The sequence below is a fragment of the Acartia tonsa genome, chromosome 7 (assembly GCF_053477335.1).
Source record: "Acartia tonsa isolate MP-2025a chromosome 7, ASM5347733v1, whole genome shotgun sequence".
NCBI lineage: Eukaryota > Metazoa > Arthropoda > Copepoda > Calanoida > Acartiidae > Acartia > Acartia tonsa.
This window is the reverse complement of record NC_137266.1, coordinates 44,483,280-44,498,618: the sequence shown is the minus strand read 5'-3', so window position 1 is coordinate 44,498,618 and position 15,339 is coordinate 44,483,280. Positions and strand designations below refer to the sequence as shown.

General features: G+C 30.8%; 1 protein-coding gene across 2 annotated transcripts in view; it reads left to right on the top strand.

Annotated features, from left to right (window-relative positions):
• Positions 1-15,083, top strand: part of LOC145323828 (uncharacterized) — a 73,663-nt gene extending 58,580 nt beyond the window's left edge. The window contains exons 24-32 of one of the 2 annotated variants that reach the window (XM_080166389.1): positions 2,858-2,951; positions 3,552-3,623; positions 7,583-7,636; positions 8,357-8,405; positions 9,888-9,959; positions 12,636-12,704; positions 13,066-13,308; positions 13,486-13,549; positions 13,988-15,083. In XM_080166389.1, the coding sequence (XP_080022515.1) occupies positions 2,858-2,951; positions 3,552-3,623; positions 7,583-7,636; positions 8,357-8,405; positions 9,888-9,959; positions 12,636-12,704; positions 13,066-13,308; positions 13,486-13,549; positions 13,988-14,071 (801 nt within the window). In that variant the 3' untranslated portion in view covers positions 14,072-15,083. Of the gene's footprint in view, positions 1-2,857; positions 2,952-3,551; positions 3,624-7,582; positions 7,637-8,356; positions 8,406-9,887; positions 9,960-12,635; positions 12,709-13,065; positions 13,309-13,485; positions 13,550-13,987 lie in introns of both variants that reach the window. The other variant, XM_080166390.1, reaches the window with a different exon arrangement.
• The last annotated feature ends 256 nt before the right edge of the window (positions 15,084-15,339 follow it).

Genomic DNA, 15,339 nt, shown 5'->3' with positions numbered 1-15,339 from the left:
AGTTCCAATTTTTTTTCCCCAAAAATTTCGAAATTGATACTAAGGCAGCTCCAATTTTTTTAATTACCTCTTGGGGCAAAGCCCTTAGAGGCTGGGGGCGAAGCCGCTAGTAAATATGTAATGTGTTAAATTAAATGCAATTTGCAATATTTGGTATTTTAGTTTGGTTAGCTTAAGTTGAGTAGAAGTTAGGATAGCATATGGCTAAATAGCCCCGTAAGGACTTTTATTACTTGAGTTGAAAATAAAGGTATTTAAAGTCTGCTGAAGTCCAATTGAATATTTACTCTGAGATATACATATTAAAGTGTATTTTCATCTACTGTATGATTAAAGTAAAAGTATAGAGATGACAGGGGCTAAAATTAATTCTACCCACGGGGTGAGGACACTGTGACGACTTTGAATTGGGTCTTCGAATATTAGCCAATAGCGCCCTTACGCTAAAAAAGAGCAGAAAGCAATTTTCTAGCAGGTCTCCAGTTAAAGCTAAAAGGTCCCCAACTCTTGGACCATGTAGGGGCCATATATATCTATACTTATACATTTATTACTGTGTATTTACTCTTTTATTTTTTTATAACCTCATTGTCTACCTATTTTTACTATTTAATTATGAAAATATATGTCCTTGTCTCTTATGCAATATTGTTTGGCTTTCAATTAGAATGTTCACCCAATAAAACAAGGACAAGAAAGTAATATAGGCGGGTTAAATTTGTTTTGTAAGAAATGATAGATTGCATTTTTTATGGATACTATGCTTAAACTATTATAGTAAAAGAATAAATTGGGCACGAACTAAATACATATAACTCTATCCCTGGGGAAGGGACAAAAAAGGGTCACTTCAGCCAGGTATTAGTGTAGGTTATACAACTATACATGCAAATAAATATATTTAATATTTATAGAGTTAATAAACTTTTGTTTTGACTTTTATCTGTTTTCAGTTTTTGCTGTTTTGCAAAAGAACTTAAAGGTGTGAATGAATGTGATTTCTGTAGTTGTATAACACCATAGTACAATAGTTGAATATCAGCATGAGCTAGCTTCATACTTTGATGTCATAATACTATCAAATATGAATTTAGAAATATCATGGTCTTTCAAAGGGCTGGATTTAAATGATTTTCTGTGGGGAGTTTTCCAGGCAAAATAGGACACTGAACCTGGGTAGTATGAGAGGAGATAAATTCTATCTCATTGATGTTAGATATCATAAATATAAATCATAATATAATGCATAACTATTTTAGAGATTGGGAAACACAATTACTTTTAAAGAGCTATTTCGATTATTTTAAATATATGATTTTCGTCAATTTTAAATAAATTTGCTGAATCACAGCACCTAGGTAAATGAAGGTTTTGTACAATCAAAATTTAACAAAAAGGAACAGACAAACAAATAAATTAATAATTATAGAATGTCCTCCAGTCTAATTTATCGAAGGACAAATTAATGAAACTATTATGTATTCCAATTAGAGGGTCTCGGGATTAAGTAGGTTCCAAATCTGAAACCTTAAATTAGAGAAACAGTGTATTGTGTCCGATAATAAATGACGTCATACAGTACAAATGACCAATGATATGCCAGTATACAATTTACCATTGGTCAATTACAATGTACACAGACCTATTATTGGTCATTTGTATTTCATGACGTCATTTTTTATTGGACACCATACGCTGTTTCTACCTTAGATTATGATTAAAGATAATATATCGAATAAAACCCATGGGGCCGTTTCAAAACAACGTAGTGTCAGACCGTTATATTTTATATTATCTTATTTTTAACTATTACAGACAACAATTTTTTTGATTGCACAAACTTTGTCTGAAAGTCCTGACTATGCATAGAAACGAGTTGGGCTTGTTTTGGACCAAGGCATTTCCGTTCTTTTACTATTAATATCGAGCATCATATCAGATGTAGGTACAACTTATACCATGAGTAGTTATTTTAAGAGCTTCATATAAGGCAACAAAAAATCAATAATAAACTCAAAAGTTTTGTTTCAAATTAAATACAAAGTTAAAAGGGTTAGGTTGTAATTATGATTTTTAATATTAAATTAAATTTACAGTAACCAAAGAACCTTTTGGAGGGTTATTAAAAGTTTTATTGCCAATTCCGGTCTCTGTATCCTAACTATACCAAATGCCAAGGTCCTTTAATGGCTACATATAAGTAGGTGCATAATTGATTGATTAATTTAATTTTGAATGCATGCATTGGTAATTGTTAAATTATAGGTCTATATTAAATCAGGAAAGCTGGGATAGGTCAACAGATGATAATTTAATATTTTTACAAGTTTTTGCTTGAAATCTGTATCATTTATAAAATGTTTCATAAAAAACATTAAAGCATTATAGCAAATAATATTCGGCCTTTTAAAACCATAATAGTTGCCTTCCTAATTCTTGCAGCTATTTATGCTAATGGTTCTTGTAGATAGGCCTTTCTCCTGCCTTATTTATTAGGTGTCACGAACAAAAAAATCTAATGATCAACAATTTTTATTGATTTTAATGAAAACTTTGCAAATATACTGTGAATTATTTCTAACTTTTTTGTAAAACATACTTGTAAGGCTTTAAAAAAAAAGATTTGTTAGTGTCAGGTTAATGGTACTTGTACTTGCTAAATCCTCAATTGAGTTGGATATCATACTGGACTACCATTGGTCAATTAAATTGGATACTGGCCTGTTATTGGTTTTTTAGTCTTTTGTATATTTGCATTAAATTCTTAGCTTAAATCTCAGATGAGAAAAAAACATATTTTGGTTTTATTGGTTTTGACATAATGAATCAATTCTAACAACATTGTTCTATTTCTCAGGACTGCAGGTATGCTCCCCGACGAATCAACGAGCTGATGAAAGATTGTTGGTCCCTGGAGCCTCATTTCAGACCAGATTTTAATCATATTATTGGTAAGTTTATAAGATGATAAAATTCCCTCCACAGATTATGACGTCATACGATAGAATAGCCAATGAGAGGCCAGTATACATTGCAATTGAACAATGGTAAAATTTATGCTCATTGGTTATTCTATCGTATGGCGTCATAATCTGTGGAGGGACTTTAATCATCTTCGTAAGTTTATATCTCTGATATGAGTGAAGGATCCAATTGGTTTTTATTGGCATCATAATAAAGACGTGGAAATAGCTAAATGACGGTTACATTGTCTAATAGGAATGTCCTGGCCCATTAACAGTAGACATTTAAATACCTAAGTTTTTACTACGTAGGTTCTATCATTGAAGAAAAACTGTGTTTTTTAAAGCAAGTATAGTATTAATTTCCGAAAACAGATGATTTTTATAATTTTATGCTGTGTTTTAATGGAAGCAATTTGTTAGGTAATTATTTATAAAAAATATAAACTTGATGGAACTATCTTATTCATTTGAAGCAGTTTTGGAAGTAATGAGTTTTTAAGTAAAATTTCTTTATTATAAATGGATACTTGATGAAATCATCATATTCATTTAAAACCTTTGTAATAAATTTCTTGAATTCTGTAGGTGTACTGTCTTTTTACATGGGCATTGCTGAGGACAAGAAAGAGGCAGACCTTAGGAGTAGAACTGACTCAGGTAGATAGATAGATAGATACAAAGATTTTAAATTTTAAAACCAAAATTGTTAAGATAAGAAATTCAAAATTTGAAAATAAGAAAAGTTTCAGATTGCATAATATAATATAAATGCAAGAATAAGATAAGAAAAAATCTAGTGTAGGGAATAGTTTTAGCATAAACAAATAATAGAACATCATAGACAAATTTAGATAACAATTAACCCTTAGCAGTCGGGGAATTAATCGATTACCACCCCCCCCCCCTCCTTTTATTCTAAAAGAAGTGTAGTTATATGTGTAGTTTCTCTTTTTGATAAAAAATATCCAACTATAATACAGTCAAAGTCATATATTTACCAATCTTTGTCTTTAGATCCTATTTAACTTAATAAATATTAGTTTACCTATTATAAAAATGGTTAATACTTCTGTTATGTAAAATTGGTTTAATTAATATTTAAAATATGTTGAATATTAAAAAACTGGCAACCACAAAATTAATTACTCCTTTACCCAACAATCTTTAATATCTAAGACTATCCTGTTCTAATAATTTATGTTTGCAATACTTACTCCTTGCTGAAAATGCAAGGAAAAGATAAGAAATAGTGCAAAAAAATATGCAAATTTTTCACAAAACAACCCCTGTTAACCAAAGTGATGGTATTATCTCAACACTAAATAATAGTAGTTCTTTATTATTATTACTAGCGGCTTCACCCCTAGCCTCTAGAGGCTTTGCCCCAAGAGGTAATTTTCAAACACAAATTAAAATTTTTTTTCTGCTGCTGCCAATTTATTTGAAGTTATTTCCCCAGAAAACAATCTTTTTTGGAGGGGGGGGGGGATTTTAATTTTTTTTTTTTTTTGGGGGGGGGGTTAGGGTGTCCCACTCCCCAAGAAAATAGCTTAAAACCACCACAGGACCAATAAGTATATACCCTGAAGAGTAGAATCCGATCACTTCAGTGGTTACCGAGATCTAAGGGATGGACGAACAGACAGACGGACACACATCAAGCTACTTTGTATCATAGATGGAATGGTAATGTAATATATAAACAAAATAATTTTTTTCAGATTTTACCTCAACACACTTATTCGTTTTAACCACATTTTTATATTAAATAATTGTGTCAAAAATAAAGGATGATAAAAAAATGTAAAAAGATATTGTTTAAAAATTAAAGAAAATGGTGATTTCACACAAAGGGCACTTCAACTACTAAAACCCGGCCCAACCCTTTACTATTGAATTAAATTGAAAATTAAAAGGATTTTTTCCCTATATATAATACTGAGGGGTCCCTAATTCTGATGGGCCTCTGGACGTGGGGTGTGCTAACCCTGCAAGGAAACTCAGTACCCGCCATAACCTAACCTAACCTAATTGGTCTACATAGAACCCAATATAATCAACCTTACTTGACCTAAAGTAATTAACAAACAATTATCTAAAATTTGTTTACAATAAGGAAATCCAGTCCCCCCAAAAATAAAGATAAATAATCCCTTACAGTCTTTTTTTATCTTTTATTTACCTACCTCTATTTAAAGATTTGCTATAAAACTGTAGTTATAAATTGAAAGGTGTTTCAAAAGTTTATTTTTAAAAAATATATAAGATAGAACTTATTTCGTCTTTCAAGTTCTACTGAAGCTCTGAAAAGTGTCATGTGTGGCGTCATAGAAATATGTTTAAAAAGGGGGAGTGAGAAAGGAAAATCCTAAAATTTCTTTTTCCAATAATTGTTTTCAAGAAGAATTGTTTCTATCTCTGTACAAAACTAGGTTAGGTTGGTGTAAAATCAGGATTAGGAACATAAAATAGTTTTTAAAAAAATTGAAAATTTGACAACATTACATCCTATTATATAAAGTAGTAAGCTTAAGATTTCAATAACTACTGAACTTATTAGGTTCTCTTTTTCAGACAAGCTTCATATAAGCCTTTGGATTGTTTTATGCTATTGTTTTTTTTAGAAAGAATCCTTAGAATTGTTTAGTTATTTTCTGCCCGCTTCTTATCGTTATGTATACTTATTTGCTAGTGGCGCATCCGGTAGTACATCTTATAAAATAATAGAGGAAAAATTAGGGTAAAATCCGAATTTATTTTAAAGTTCTAATAAACGTATCCCTCTTATACCTGATAATAAATGCACAAGGATTATAAGAAGAGAAAACCATTTTTACACTTTTACTTTTGCTTCCCAGCAATCCCCCCTTGGATTTGAACCTGCATTTAACTAGATATGTCAATCAATTAGTTTTTTTTCTTTTTCATATGTCTATCTATTTCTCCTTGAACTTAGTCCAAATTCCATTAAAAGGAATCATGGTTGATAAGACAGTAGACTAAATGAATAAATGAATAAACCCCCCATTATGATTAACAAAATTACCCCTTTTTCTGGATTAAAACTATGTATTTTTTTATAAGATTTGAACACTAAATGTGGATCTACTGCAGTTCACGGTAAAATATTGCTGGTAACGAATATTGCCAAAAATCTATGAATTTTAAAGGCTGCTAGCTGCCAAACGGCTGAACGTACAGATCATACCCGCACACCATTTTAATCGGTATAAGAAGGCCTACAAATAATCTGCAATAGCCAAGATCCAATAATGCACAGGGAAAGCTTCACTGAAGAAAAAAACGCATAAAATAGGCCCTTTTTGCGCATTTCTCTACACTGCGAGATAATTATGCATTATTGATTTATGGCTATTCCAGATTATTTGTAGGCCTTCTTATGCTGCTTAAAACAGTGTGCGGGCATGATCTGTACGTTCAGTCGTTTGGCAGCTAGCAGCCTTTAAAATTCATAGATTTTTGGCAATATTCGTTACCAGCAATATTTTACCGTGAACTGCATTAGATCTCTAAATGTTTATTACAATCTATACAAGAGTCAATATTAACCTTCAATGTTTTTAAGCTCCCGAATGCTAGAACATGTTTGGTGGGTAGCACTATTTATACTCAATCGTCCCTTCTCTCTCTGAATAAACAAGTAATAAACTATTGTGATATTCTTGTTTTGTAGTCCTTTGGTAACACAATTCTTAAAAGTCAACTTAAAAAGTATCGTTACATTTCAATCAAGACCACTTTGTCGATATAAACGTACCATTAAAGTTATTGTCAATAAAATGCTTCCTGGTTCGATAGGACATGTATTGTGGGACTTGGTAGTAACTATGAGAAGCTTCATTGCTAGGGAGAACCATATAGGTTGAGCGGATAGAGAGATCCTTTAGTACACACTGATAGACATCCTGTTATTTTATAAAAGGATAATATCCAACATTCTCCAGATAGATAAAATAAATAGGACACACAGCAGTGAGCAATTAGATCCATTTCTTTGAGGACATACATTACTACAAATTTAGTTGTATTTGGTTAGCTACAAAAACATTTGTTTTCTTCTTCCACCGCATTGTTTAGAAAAAGAAATTTACGCACCAAGATCTGTAAAATATTTCGACCAATGAGATGTCTGAAATGTACCTCCTATTAACTGATTTAGACCGTATGTCTCTAGGTTATCTCTATCAGAAAACATATATTTGTTTTATATTAAATTATTTTATCGAGAAGACGAAGAAAGTCTCTCAATGACGTCATAAAAATGAGGGATGAGGAGAGGAGGAGTGGGAAAGAAAACCCCTAAAAAAGAGATAGATAATCCCTTGTTTTTATGACGTACATTGCTTATTTTTTAAAGGAATTTTTCATCTTATTTCATCGACTCCATTAAATAACACTTTTCTAGTGGTTTTAATATAATTGTGCTACTTTATATGAGCACTATATTTATTTATACATTTGTACAAGTAAAAATAACAATGTTTTTCTTATTTCATTACAGATAAGATATATATTTTAGAGATATTATATATTGTATTATATATTTCTTACTATCTATCCAACTGTATACTATCTATCTATTTATTTCTATCTAGGTGTTGGAGATGTTTATAATGGATATCTGGATATGAACCCTAAAGATAATTCAGGTAAAGAAATATTTATAAAAAAAAACAGCCTTGTATCTGTTAACTCTAAGTTGATAAAATGAGCCTTTAAAGTCTAGCTTTTTTAAAGATCTTTTTGGAGATTTAAGTCAAACAGATAGATAGATAGACATCGTAACACTTACTACAATGTATTTACGTCCTTGTATCCATCAATATATCTTAAACAGCTTGACCAATATTTCTAATATATTTTCTCGTATTCATTCGAATCCGGTGGATAGGAACCGGTTCTCATCCATACGAAAAAACTATGTCTAGCATCGTATTATATCCAGCTTTCTACGAATATAAAAATTTACAATCATAAGATTAAAACCAGTTTTTTTAGCCCGTGCCTACGGCACCTAGGGGCTAAAAAACTGGTTTTAATCTTATATTTGTACATTCTATATCCGCGGAAAGCCGTTTATAATACGATGCGAGAAATAACTATTAAAGTTTAAATAAAAATAAAAATCCATAAGGATACTCGTAAGACGAGTTGATACTCTTTATCTAGTGTTTTCGCACCGATAGACCGCCTGATTTAATGAAAGAAATTCACGTTTCTTAAAGACTGTTTGCTACAGACGAAGAGACGGATGGCTATTTTGAATTATAGTGCATCTTCGCTTCTAAAAAGGTTGCGTGCAACACATAGACAAAATGTAAATATCAGTTTAGTTGACAAAAATAATAATTATAATTATATATTTTTAGCCCTGTACACTTCCGATTCCATTTCGTCTGCCTCCAAATTTTCTACAAGGTAAATTTTTATTTTTTTTAGTCATGAAGATATACATTTTTATTTGATGTTAGGTTTGTTAGTTGTCTTGAGATGGAATTAAACAAATTTAGCTGCTTAAACATTATATTACCTTAAATTACGAAAGTGGCTACGTCCCTAGAGGCCTCTAGAGACACTTTGAGTGTGTGGAGTTGAGTTACCTTCCCCAAAACAAGTTATACATCTTTATTGATCAAGTAAGAAGTTTTACAGGAGACCCATATCGGTTTAGAGGTTAGATATATTCTTCGCTACAGACAGACAGGCATCATTATACTTTTATATAAGTACTAGAGTTGGCTCGATATAATTATCTCCCTATTGGCTAGTTTTCTATTTGCATATCTATTTCTCAATAAATCTATTTTCCTCACCCGGCATTACTATCTAAAAGAAAGTAAATATTTAATAATTTAAATGATTTTTAAAAGATTTTTTTAAATTATATTTTTTTCTTTACATTACCATCACCAAAGGGTTAATGATGATGATTACAATTTTAGTTTAATATTTGAACACACAAAATGTCGCCACAATCGAATTCTTTTAAAACATAGTTTTCTTAAATTTATCATATTATAAATTTAAATTTTCTTTTTTATGATTAGAAATTAAATACATCAATATAAGTTAAATAGCAACATGAAATGAAAAAAATGAATTTATTTTTAATAAAGTAAAATAATGGGTCTTATCGTTCTGGGCAATGAGAGTTTATTATGGATTATTGGAGCACTATGAGTTTTAATCATATATTCCTTGGAAAACTTGAGCTCGTTTATAGACATTTATTTCCTATATAGATCTGACATGGATCTTGAAGCAATTAAGCAGGCCGTTTTGTACATGTTAAAAATTGGAAGATTTCATTAAATAAAAGTAATCGCAAATATACTTAGTAAATAGGACAGTTAAATTTAAGATTTGCAAAGTGTTAAAAGGTATTTCTATTTGTTTAAAATGTCCTTGTATCTATATATACAATACAGAGGGTGTTTATACATATAAACTTATTTCTAGATAATGATAATTCTGAAAGCAGCAATTATTTGTGAAGTTATATTAAAAACTTATAGAACTTTAGTAAAACATACTATATTTTATGATTGAATATCTAATAGTCGTGTTATTATTACAACTACTAGAGTAGGGTAATTAAAAATGGCTTTTATAAGAAAAATATTAAAGATTTTGAATTTGCTATTTCAAGTTATCTTACTATTTTGTTGCAATACTAATATAAGATAATTCTCTCTTCCTCTCAAACTCTATCAAGATCACTTTACCTTCAAATTTAATTTCTCTTTACATTTGATTGCTGGCTTAATATCTTATCTATCTATCTTGTTATCTGTCTTTTCAATTTAGTTTTCTATCTTTATTTAAATCATCCCTAAATGCTAGGGGCGTAGCCGCTTGTATTTCTAAATATCTATCTATCTATAAATTTATCTGTCCTAGGTCACGTGAGTCAACCCTATCAACATCAAAGTTTTCATCAACCAGATCTAAAGATTCCAAACCATCATCTAGGTTGGTATATTGCTGATATAAATATATGTAATTAAAAGTGTTAAATTATTCCTATTAAAGTATAATAAAGTATATAAATTTCCTCTAGGACTCACAAATGGTTGGAAATTTTTATTTTGAGGTAGATTTTTAGAGTTTCAAAAATTTCCTATTTTTTGAAAGTTTGGACAAAGCCTCTGAGAGCAAAGGGCAATTTCATGGTTGGATTATATTAGTAGACCTATGTAATAAATGAATACCTACTGGCTACTACCATTTTAATATGTATATTATATACCTATTTTTAGTAAGCTTATTTTTTACATCATTCAAGCTTTTTACAGCATATAAAAAAAAACAAAGTAAAATGTGATAATATTGGCCTTTATGCATGTATGTTATAATATTTCATTATTGAAAGAAAACACAAGATCTGAAAGGGATACTGCATCTCAAAGAAAAATGTATATATATAAAGTAGAGAGCTTTTTGTAGCTTAAAAATTCAATAACTACCAAAACTAAGCTTCTCATAGGTGAGTGCTGGGTTTTAGACTATTTTATTTTTTTATTTGTGATGTTTTTAAGTCATTTGTCATTCGCATGCCTAAGTACAATAAAACCGTTTTATACAAATCTCTCACTTAAAAAGTGACTATAAAATTAATTTCCCTCTGACTCCAAATTCCCTGAATTATCTCTGTTTACTTAAGCCAAGAATATAATAACATATCCTTTATGTGAAGTTATACTATGTGTGTTTATCTATGAGTATTTGTGTCTGCTAAGAAAGAGAATTGTATATACAGAGTGTTTTTTTTAATGGAACAAAACTATTGCTTAATTTAACACACTTGTCATTGACAGAAATTAATAATCTATATCTTTATTTCTTCATTGGGTTGGGGAGTTTTGTATAAGAAAAAAATATTTAGCAATTTTCAACAAATTATGCCTTAAAAACCGTTTTTTTAAAAGTACCTATTTTTGGAAGATTTTTGGGTCATGACCAATTTAAAGTGTGTGCAAAAATGCGTACATTTTTAAAAATCAAATTGTGTGGCTTGTGTTAATAGTAGAAAAATGTTAAGCATACCGTTAGAATTGTCATAAACTCTAGTTTTTGCAAATGTATGTATCTTATTCATGTTATTTGTAGTATAGAAGCTATGTCGGAAAATGTGAGAAAGGTTGAAAAGTTTTAAGTAAGTTGGGACATTTTACCACGTAGCTCCTAAACTATACGTAGCACAGGAATAGTTCTTAAACACCCAAAAACTAGAGTTTATGACGATTTTAACAATATGCATAACATTTTTCTACTATTAACACAAGCTGCGCAATTTGAATTTTAAAAATGTACGCATTTTTGCACACTCTTTAAATTGGTCATGAACCAAAAATCTTTCAAAAATAGGTACTTTGGAAAAACCGGTTTTTAAGGCATAATTTGTTAAAAATCACTAAATATTTTTTTCTTATACAAAACTCCCCAACCCAATGAAGAAATTAAGATATAGATTATTAATTTCTGTCAATGACAAGTAGGGTGGGTCGATTTTGGAATTTCACATTAGTAGACATTGGCAAGGTTTACTGGGCCAATATAAAACACTGTAAAACTCGAAAGAGGATTTTAATCCAAAAACAACGGGCGCGCGGGGGGTTGAAAATGTGCCCGCCCCCTTATAAAACCAAAAATTGAAATTCCTTCAAACACAGGCATGTTGCATATCAAAGTGACCGCATTGAAATGCTGATTACAGATCTGAAAACCGTTTTGAAAAATATTGATTCAGTCTGAAATGATTTTCAAATAACCTAATAAAATGAACAATTTTGACTAAATCAGCTGTTTTTAGGTACTTAATGAGATCTTATTCGAACTAGGAGCAATATTTTTCAAAACGAATTTCAGATTCGTAATCAGCATTTCAATGCAGTCATTTTGATATGCAACATGCCTGTGTTTGAAGGAATTTAAATTTTTGGTTTTATAAGGGGGTGGGTACTATTTATACCCCCCGCGCGCCGGCAGCAATAAGAGCCAAGTCACTTTTGAAACTTGAATGGGGATTATCATACATATATATGACTTCCACAACTTATGATAACAGTAAAATCTAAAAAAAGGGTGAAATGGGCCCACCCTAATGACAAGTGTGTTAAATTGAGCAATACTTTTGTTCCATTAAAAAAAAACACCCTGTATATTAATCAAGGTTTAATGCATAAATGTAAACAAAAACAAATTGTGTCTTTTTTAGGTAAGAAAATTTGTCATTAAGATTTGACATACATTTGGCAAACAAAGCTTGAATGAATAAAATTATGTTTTATGTATACATCTTTAGACACAAAGTCCTATATTCATTCATTCCAATTAGATATCTTCAGTGCCTAGTTTTCTTATTTAAATTTGGTGGAAACTGTTTCCAGTATGGCTTCGAAACCGATTAATATCCGCTGGATTAGAACTGGTTCTCAGCCACTCCGAAAATTTATGTATATCATCGTATTACAGGAAATTTTCCACAAATATTAAATAAAATCATGAAATTAATACCAGGTTTGTTAGCCCCAGCCTTTGGCCCATCGGGGCAAACAAAACTAGGTGTAATCTAAAAATTTACCATTCAATATCCGCGGAATGCTGTCTACAATACGAAACGATAAATTACTTCTATTCATTTTGCAGGACTGGACGTGTGTCAAAATCCAGTGGAAGTTCTTCCTATCTATCTTCCTCCCATCAAGGATCTGATTCTAGGAAAAATATCTTTAAATGTTTATAATCAGAGGCCATGAGGACAACTTTTGAAATGGAGAGGTGAGGTCGACTCACAAAAATTGTATCTTTAAATGTAAAAGGAAAAATGTCTTTTTTAGTGTTTTGCACTCCCTGATTATAAAGAAAAAGGGACCTGTAAGAAGCTTCACTGTAAAGTAGAATCATATCGGTCCAGACTCATAGAAAGGCAGACTAACATCCTGTTACTTGTTTATATGATTTTTAATTTAAAATTTGTTTGAGTTCAGGAAAATTGTATTTCTTGGTGATCATTTCCCACATTACCAAACCTTAAACGCCTTGGACGTTCATATAAAACATTTTACGATATTCTTGACAGGTTGCCAAGTGCAGAATCCGCGGGCCGCATGCACTCTGTGGGCGGCAATACCGGGGGTTTTGGCGGCGACGGCCACCGTAAAATCGGCGGCAGTTCGGCCCAGCTGGGCGGTAACGGTGGATTTAAACATAAGATTCGAAGTGAATCTATTGGGTCTATCCAGAGGAATGGTTCTATAGGGACTATTCTCACCCATGATGGATCTTTGTGCTCTACACCATACAGGGAATCAAACCCCAGGTGTCTATCCCTTTTTTAGCGCAGCTACTCTATGTATAATTTGTGTTTGTGCGTTCGTCTGCCCCACTGCTCGACTTTAAAGATAATAAATAAACAAGATTGAATCATTGCATCGTAATAGTATATTGTAAATTTTTTTATATAATGACATATATAATCTGAATTTTTATATTTTAGATCAAATAATTCAAGTCTAAATCTAAACGGACACAGATCTGTTAGTTACTGGTCTAATTATAAGGTAAATTTCATTAATCTATAAAAATGGTTCTTTCCCTTAAAGTGCCTAGCGAGCATATAATCTCCCTTATTTCTAGAAATTATAAATGAAGGTGGTACATTTTTCTTTATGCAAAACTCCTGTATAGGGTATCTAACCTTGCGGGAATTCCTTATAACCCCATAACCTAAAGTAAAACATTAAAATACAAGAAAATAAACCCCCCTTTCTTATTTTCAATATTTTACAATATGAGGAAGAGGGGTACGTGCTAGACTGCGATTAGATAATAGACAATCTAAGATTGGCCAAAGGATTCTTACATCCAGTCTCCGTGTGCATCTGAATCCTAACTTCAGAGAATCAGGACTACAAACAACAACATTAGATAATGGGCTATAAAGTAGACATACACCAATACTCTTAATTATATCACATAGTTATTCATTTCTTGATTAGATTGTAAGTGGATCAGCACACCAGGTTGGCCTCACAGGACATCAGGATGCCAGGAGCTTGGACGGCCTGGAGCTGCATGCTTAATTTTGCAGGCATCATGTGGCCGAGGAGCATGGAAACATTGCAAGTACTGTATGGCATTTGATAACAGTGACCCTGATTGATAAGCTGTTTACAACTAGAAACCTACATCTACCCTGAGAACATGGAATTGAATTAAAGTCAGGTGACATCTGATGCAGCGGTTATCAATTAATTGATTATACTTTAGTCAATGTGGAACTCGTGCATTTATCATGTAACAGAGTGGGCATGATTGTCTCGGAAAAGCATGATTTTGCAGAGTTCCTGTGGGCACTAGTTTACTGAGATCAGTAGTTGTACAATAAACATACAGTTTGCCAAACCAAAATCTCAAAAATTTGAAATCGAACTCAAAATTGTAAAAATGAAATCTCAACTTGAATATGATGTAATAAAATCTTAAAAATGGAAATTACAATATAATGAATTCAGCTAAATTTAGAAGCAATAGAAATTTTGTAAAAAAAAAAAAATCCTTAATCCAAGAAATTAATCAATAAAAAGCCTAAAATGTTTTGTAAAAAATGTATTTAAACCATGTAAATTAGAGATGTATAAAAGAAATACAAAATGTTAATAAAAAGCCAAAAATAAGCATTTAAAGGTAATCTTTTTTAATATTTAGCATGTAATTTTTTAGTTTTAGCTGCTTAATATATGATAATATAAAAATTTTACAACGAAAATTAATTTTGACCAAATAAAACGCCAAACTTTAAATTTGTAGTTTTAAAATAATCATAAATTTCCCTGCCGTGTTTTTAATCGTCCCTGTAAAAAAACCCAAAAAAAGAGGAATCAAATAATGTTCCAGAAAAACAAATAGCAGATAATTTATAATAAATTTATTTAATTTTGACAATACACAAAAATGCTAGGCATCATAAACTGACTTTTTGATATAAACAAAGCATTTGGTGATACTGGTAATAGGAAATACAATTATTTTTAACCTTTTTGAAATAAAATATGCTTTTTACTTTTTTTATTTCACTTTTTTTGAAAATTTTCAAGCAGGTAAATGACTTTTTAAAATTGTTTTAACTAAAAGAAAACAAAAAAAAAACCAGCCAAAAACCTTTAACTGAAATGTCTTGCAAATTGTATTTTTTGCAGAGTTATCTTCCCATGTGTGTTTGTTGCCCCTTAATAGAACATTTGCTTGGATGTTTGTATTATTAAAGAAACAAGGGTGATTATGTCTTAAAGTAGCTAACTTTAATACATTTTGTAATAATTTTTCAATTATATTTAGTAGCGAATGAACA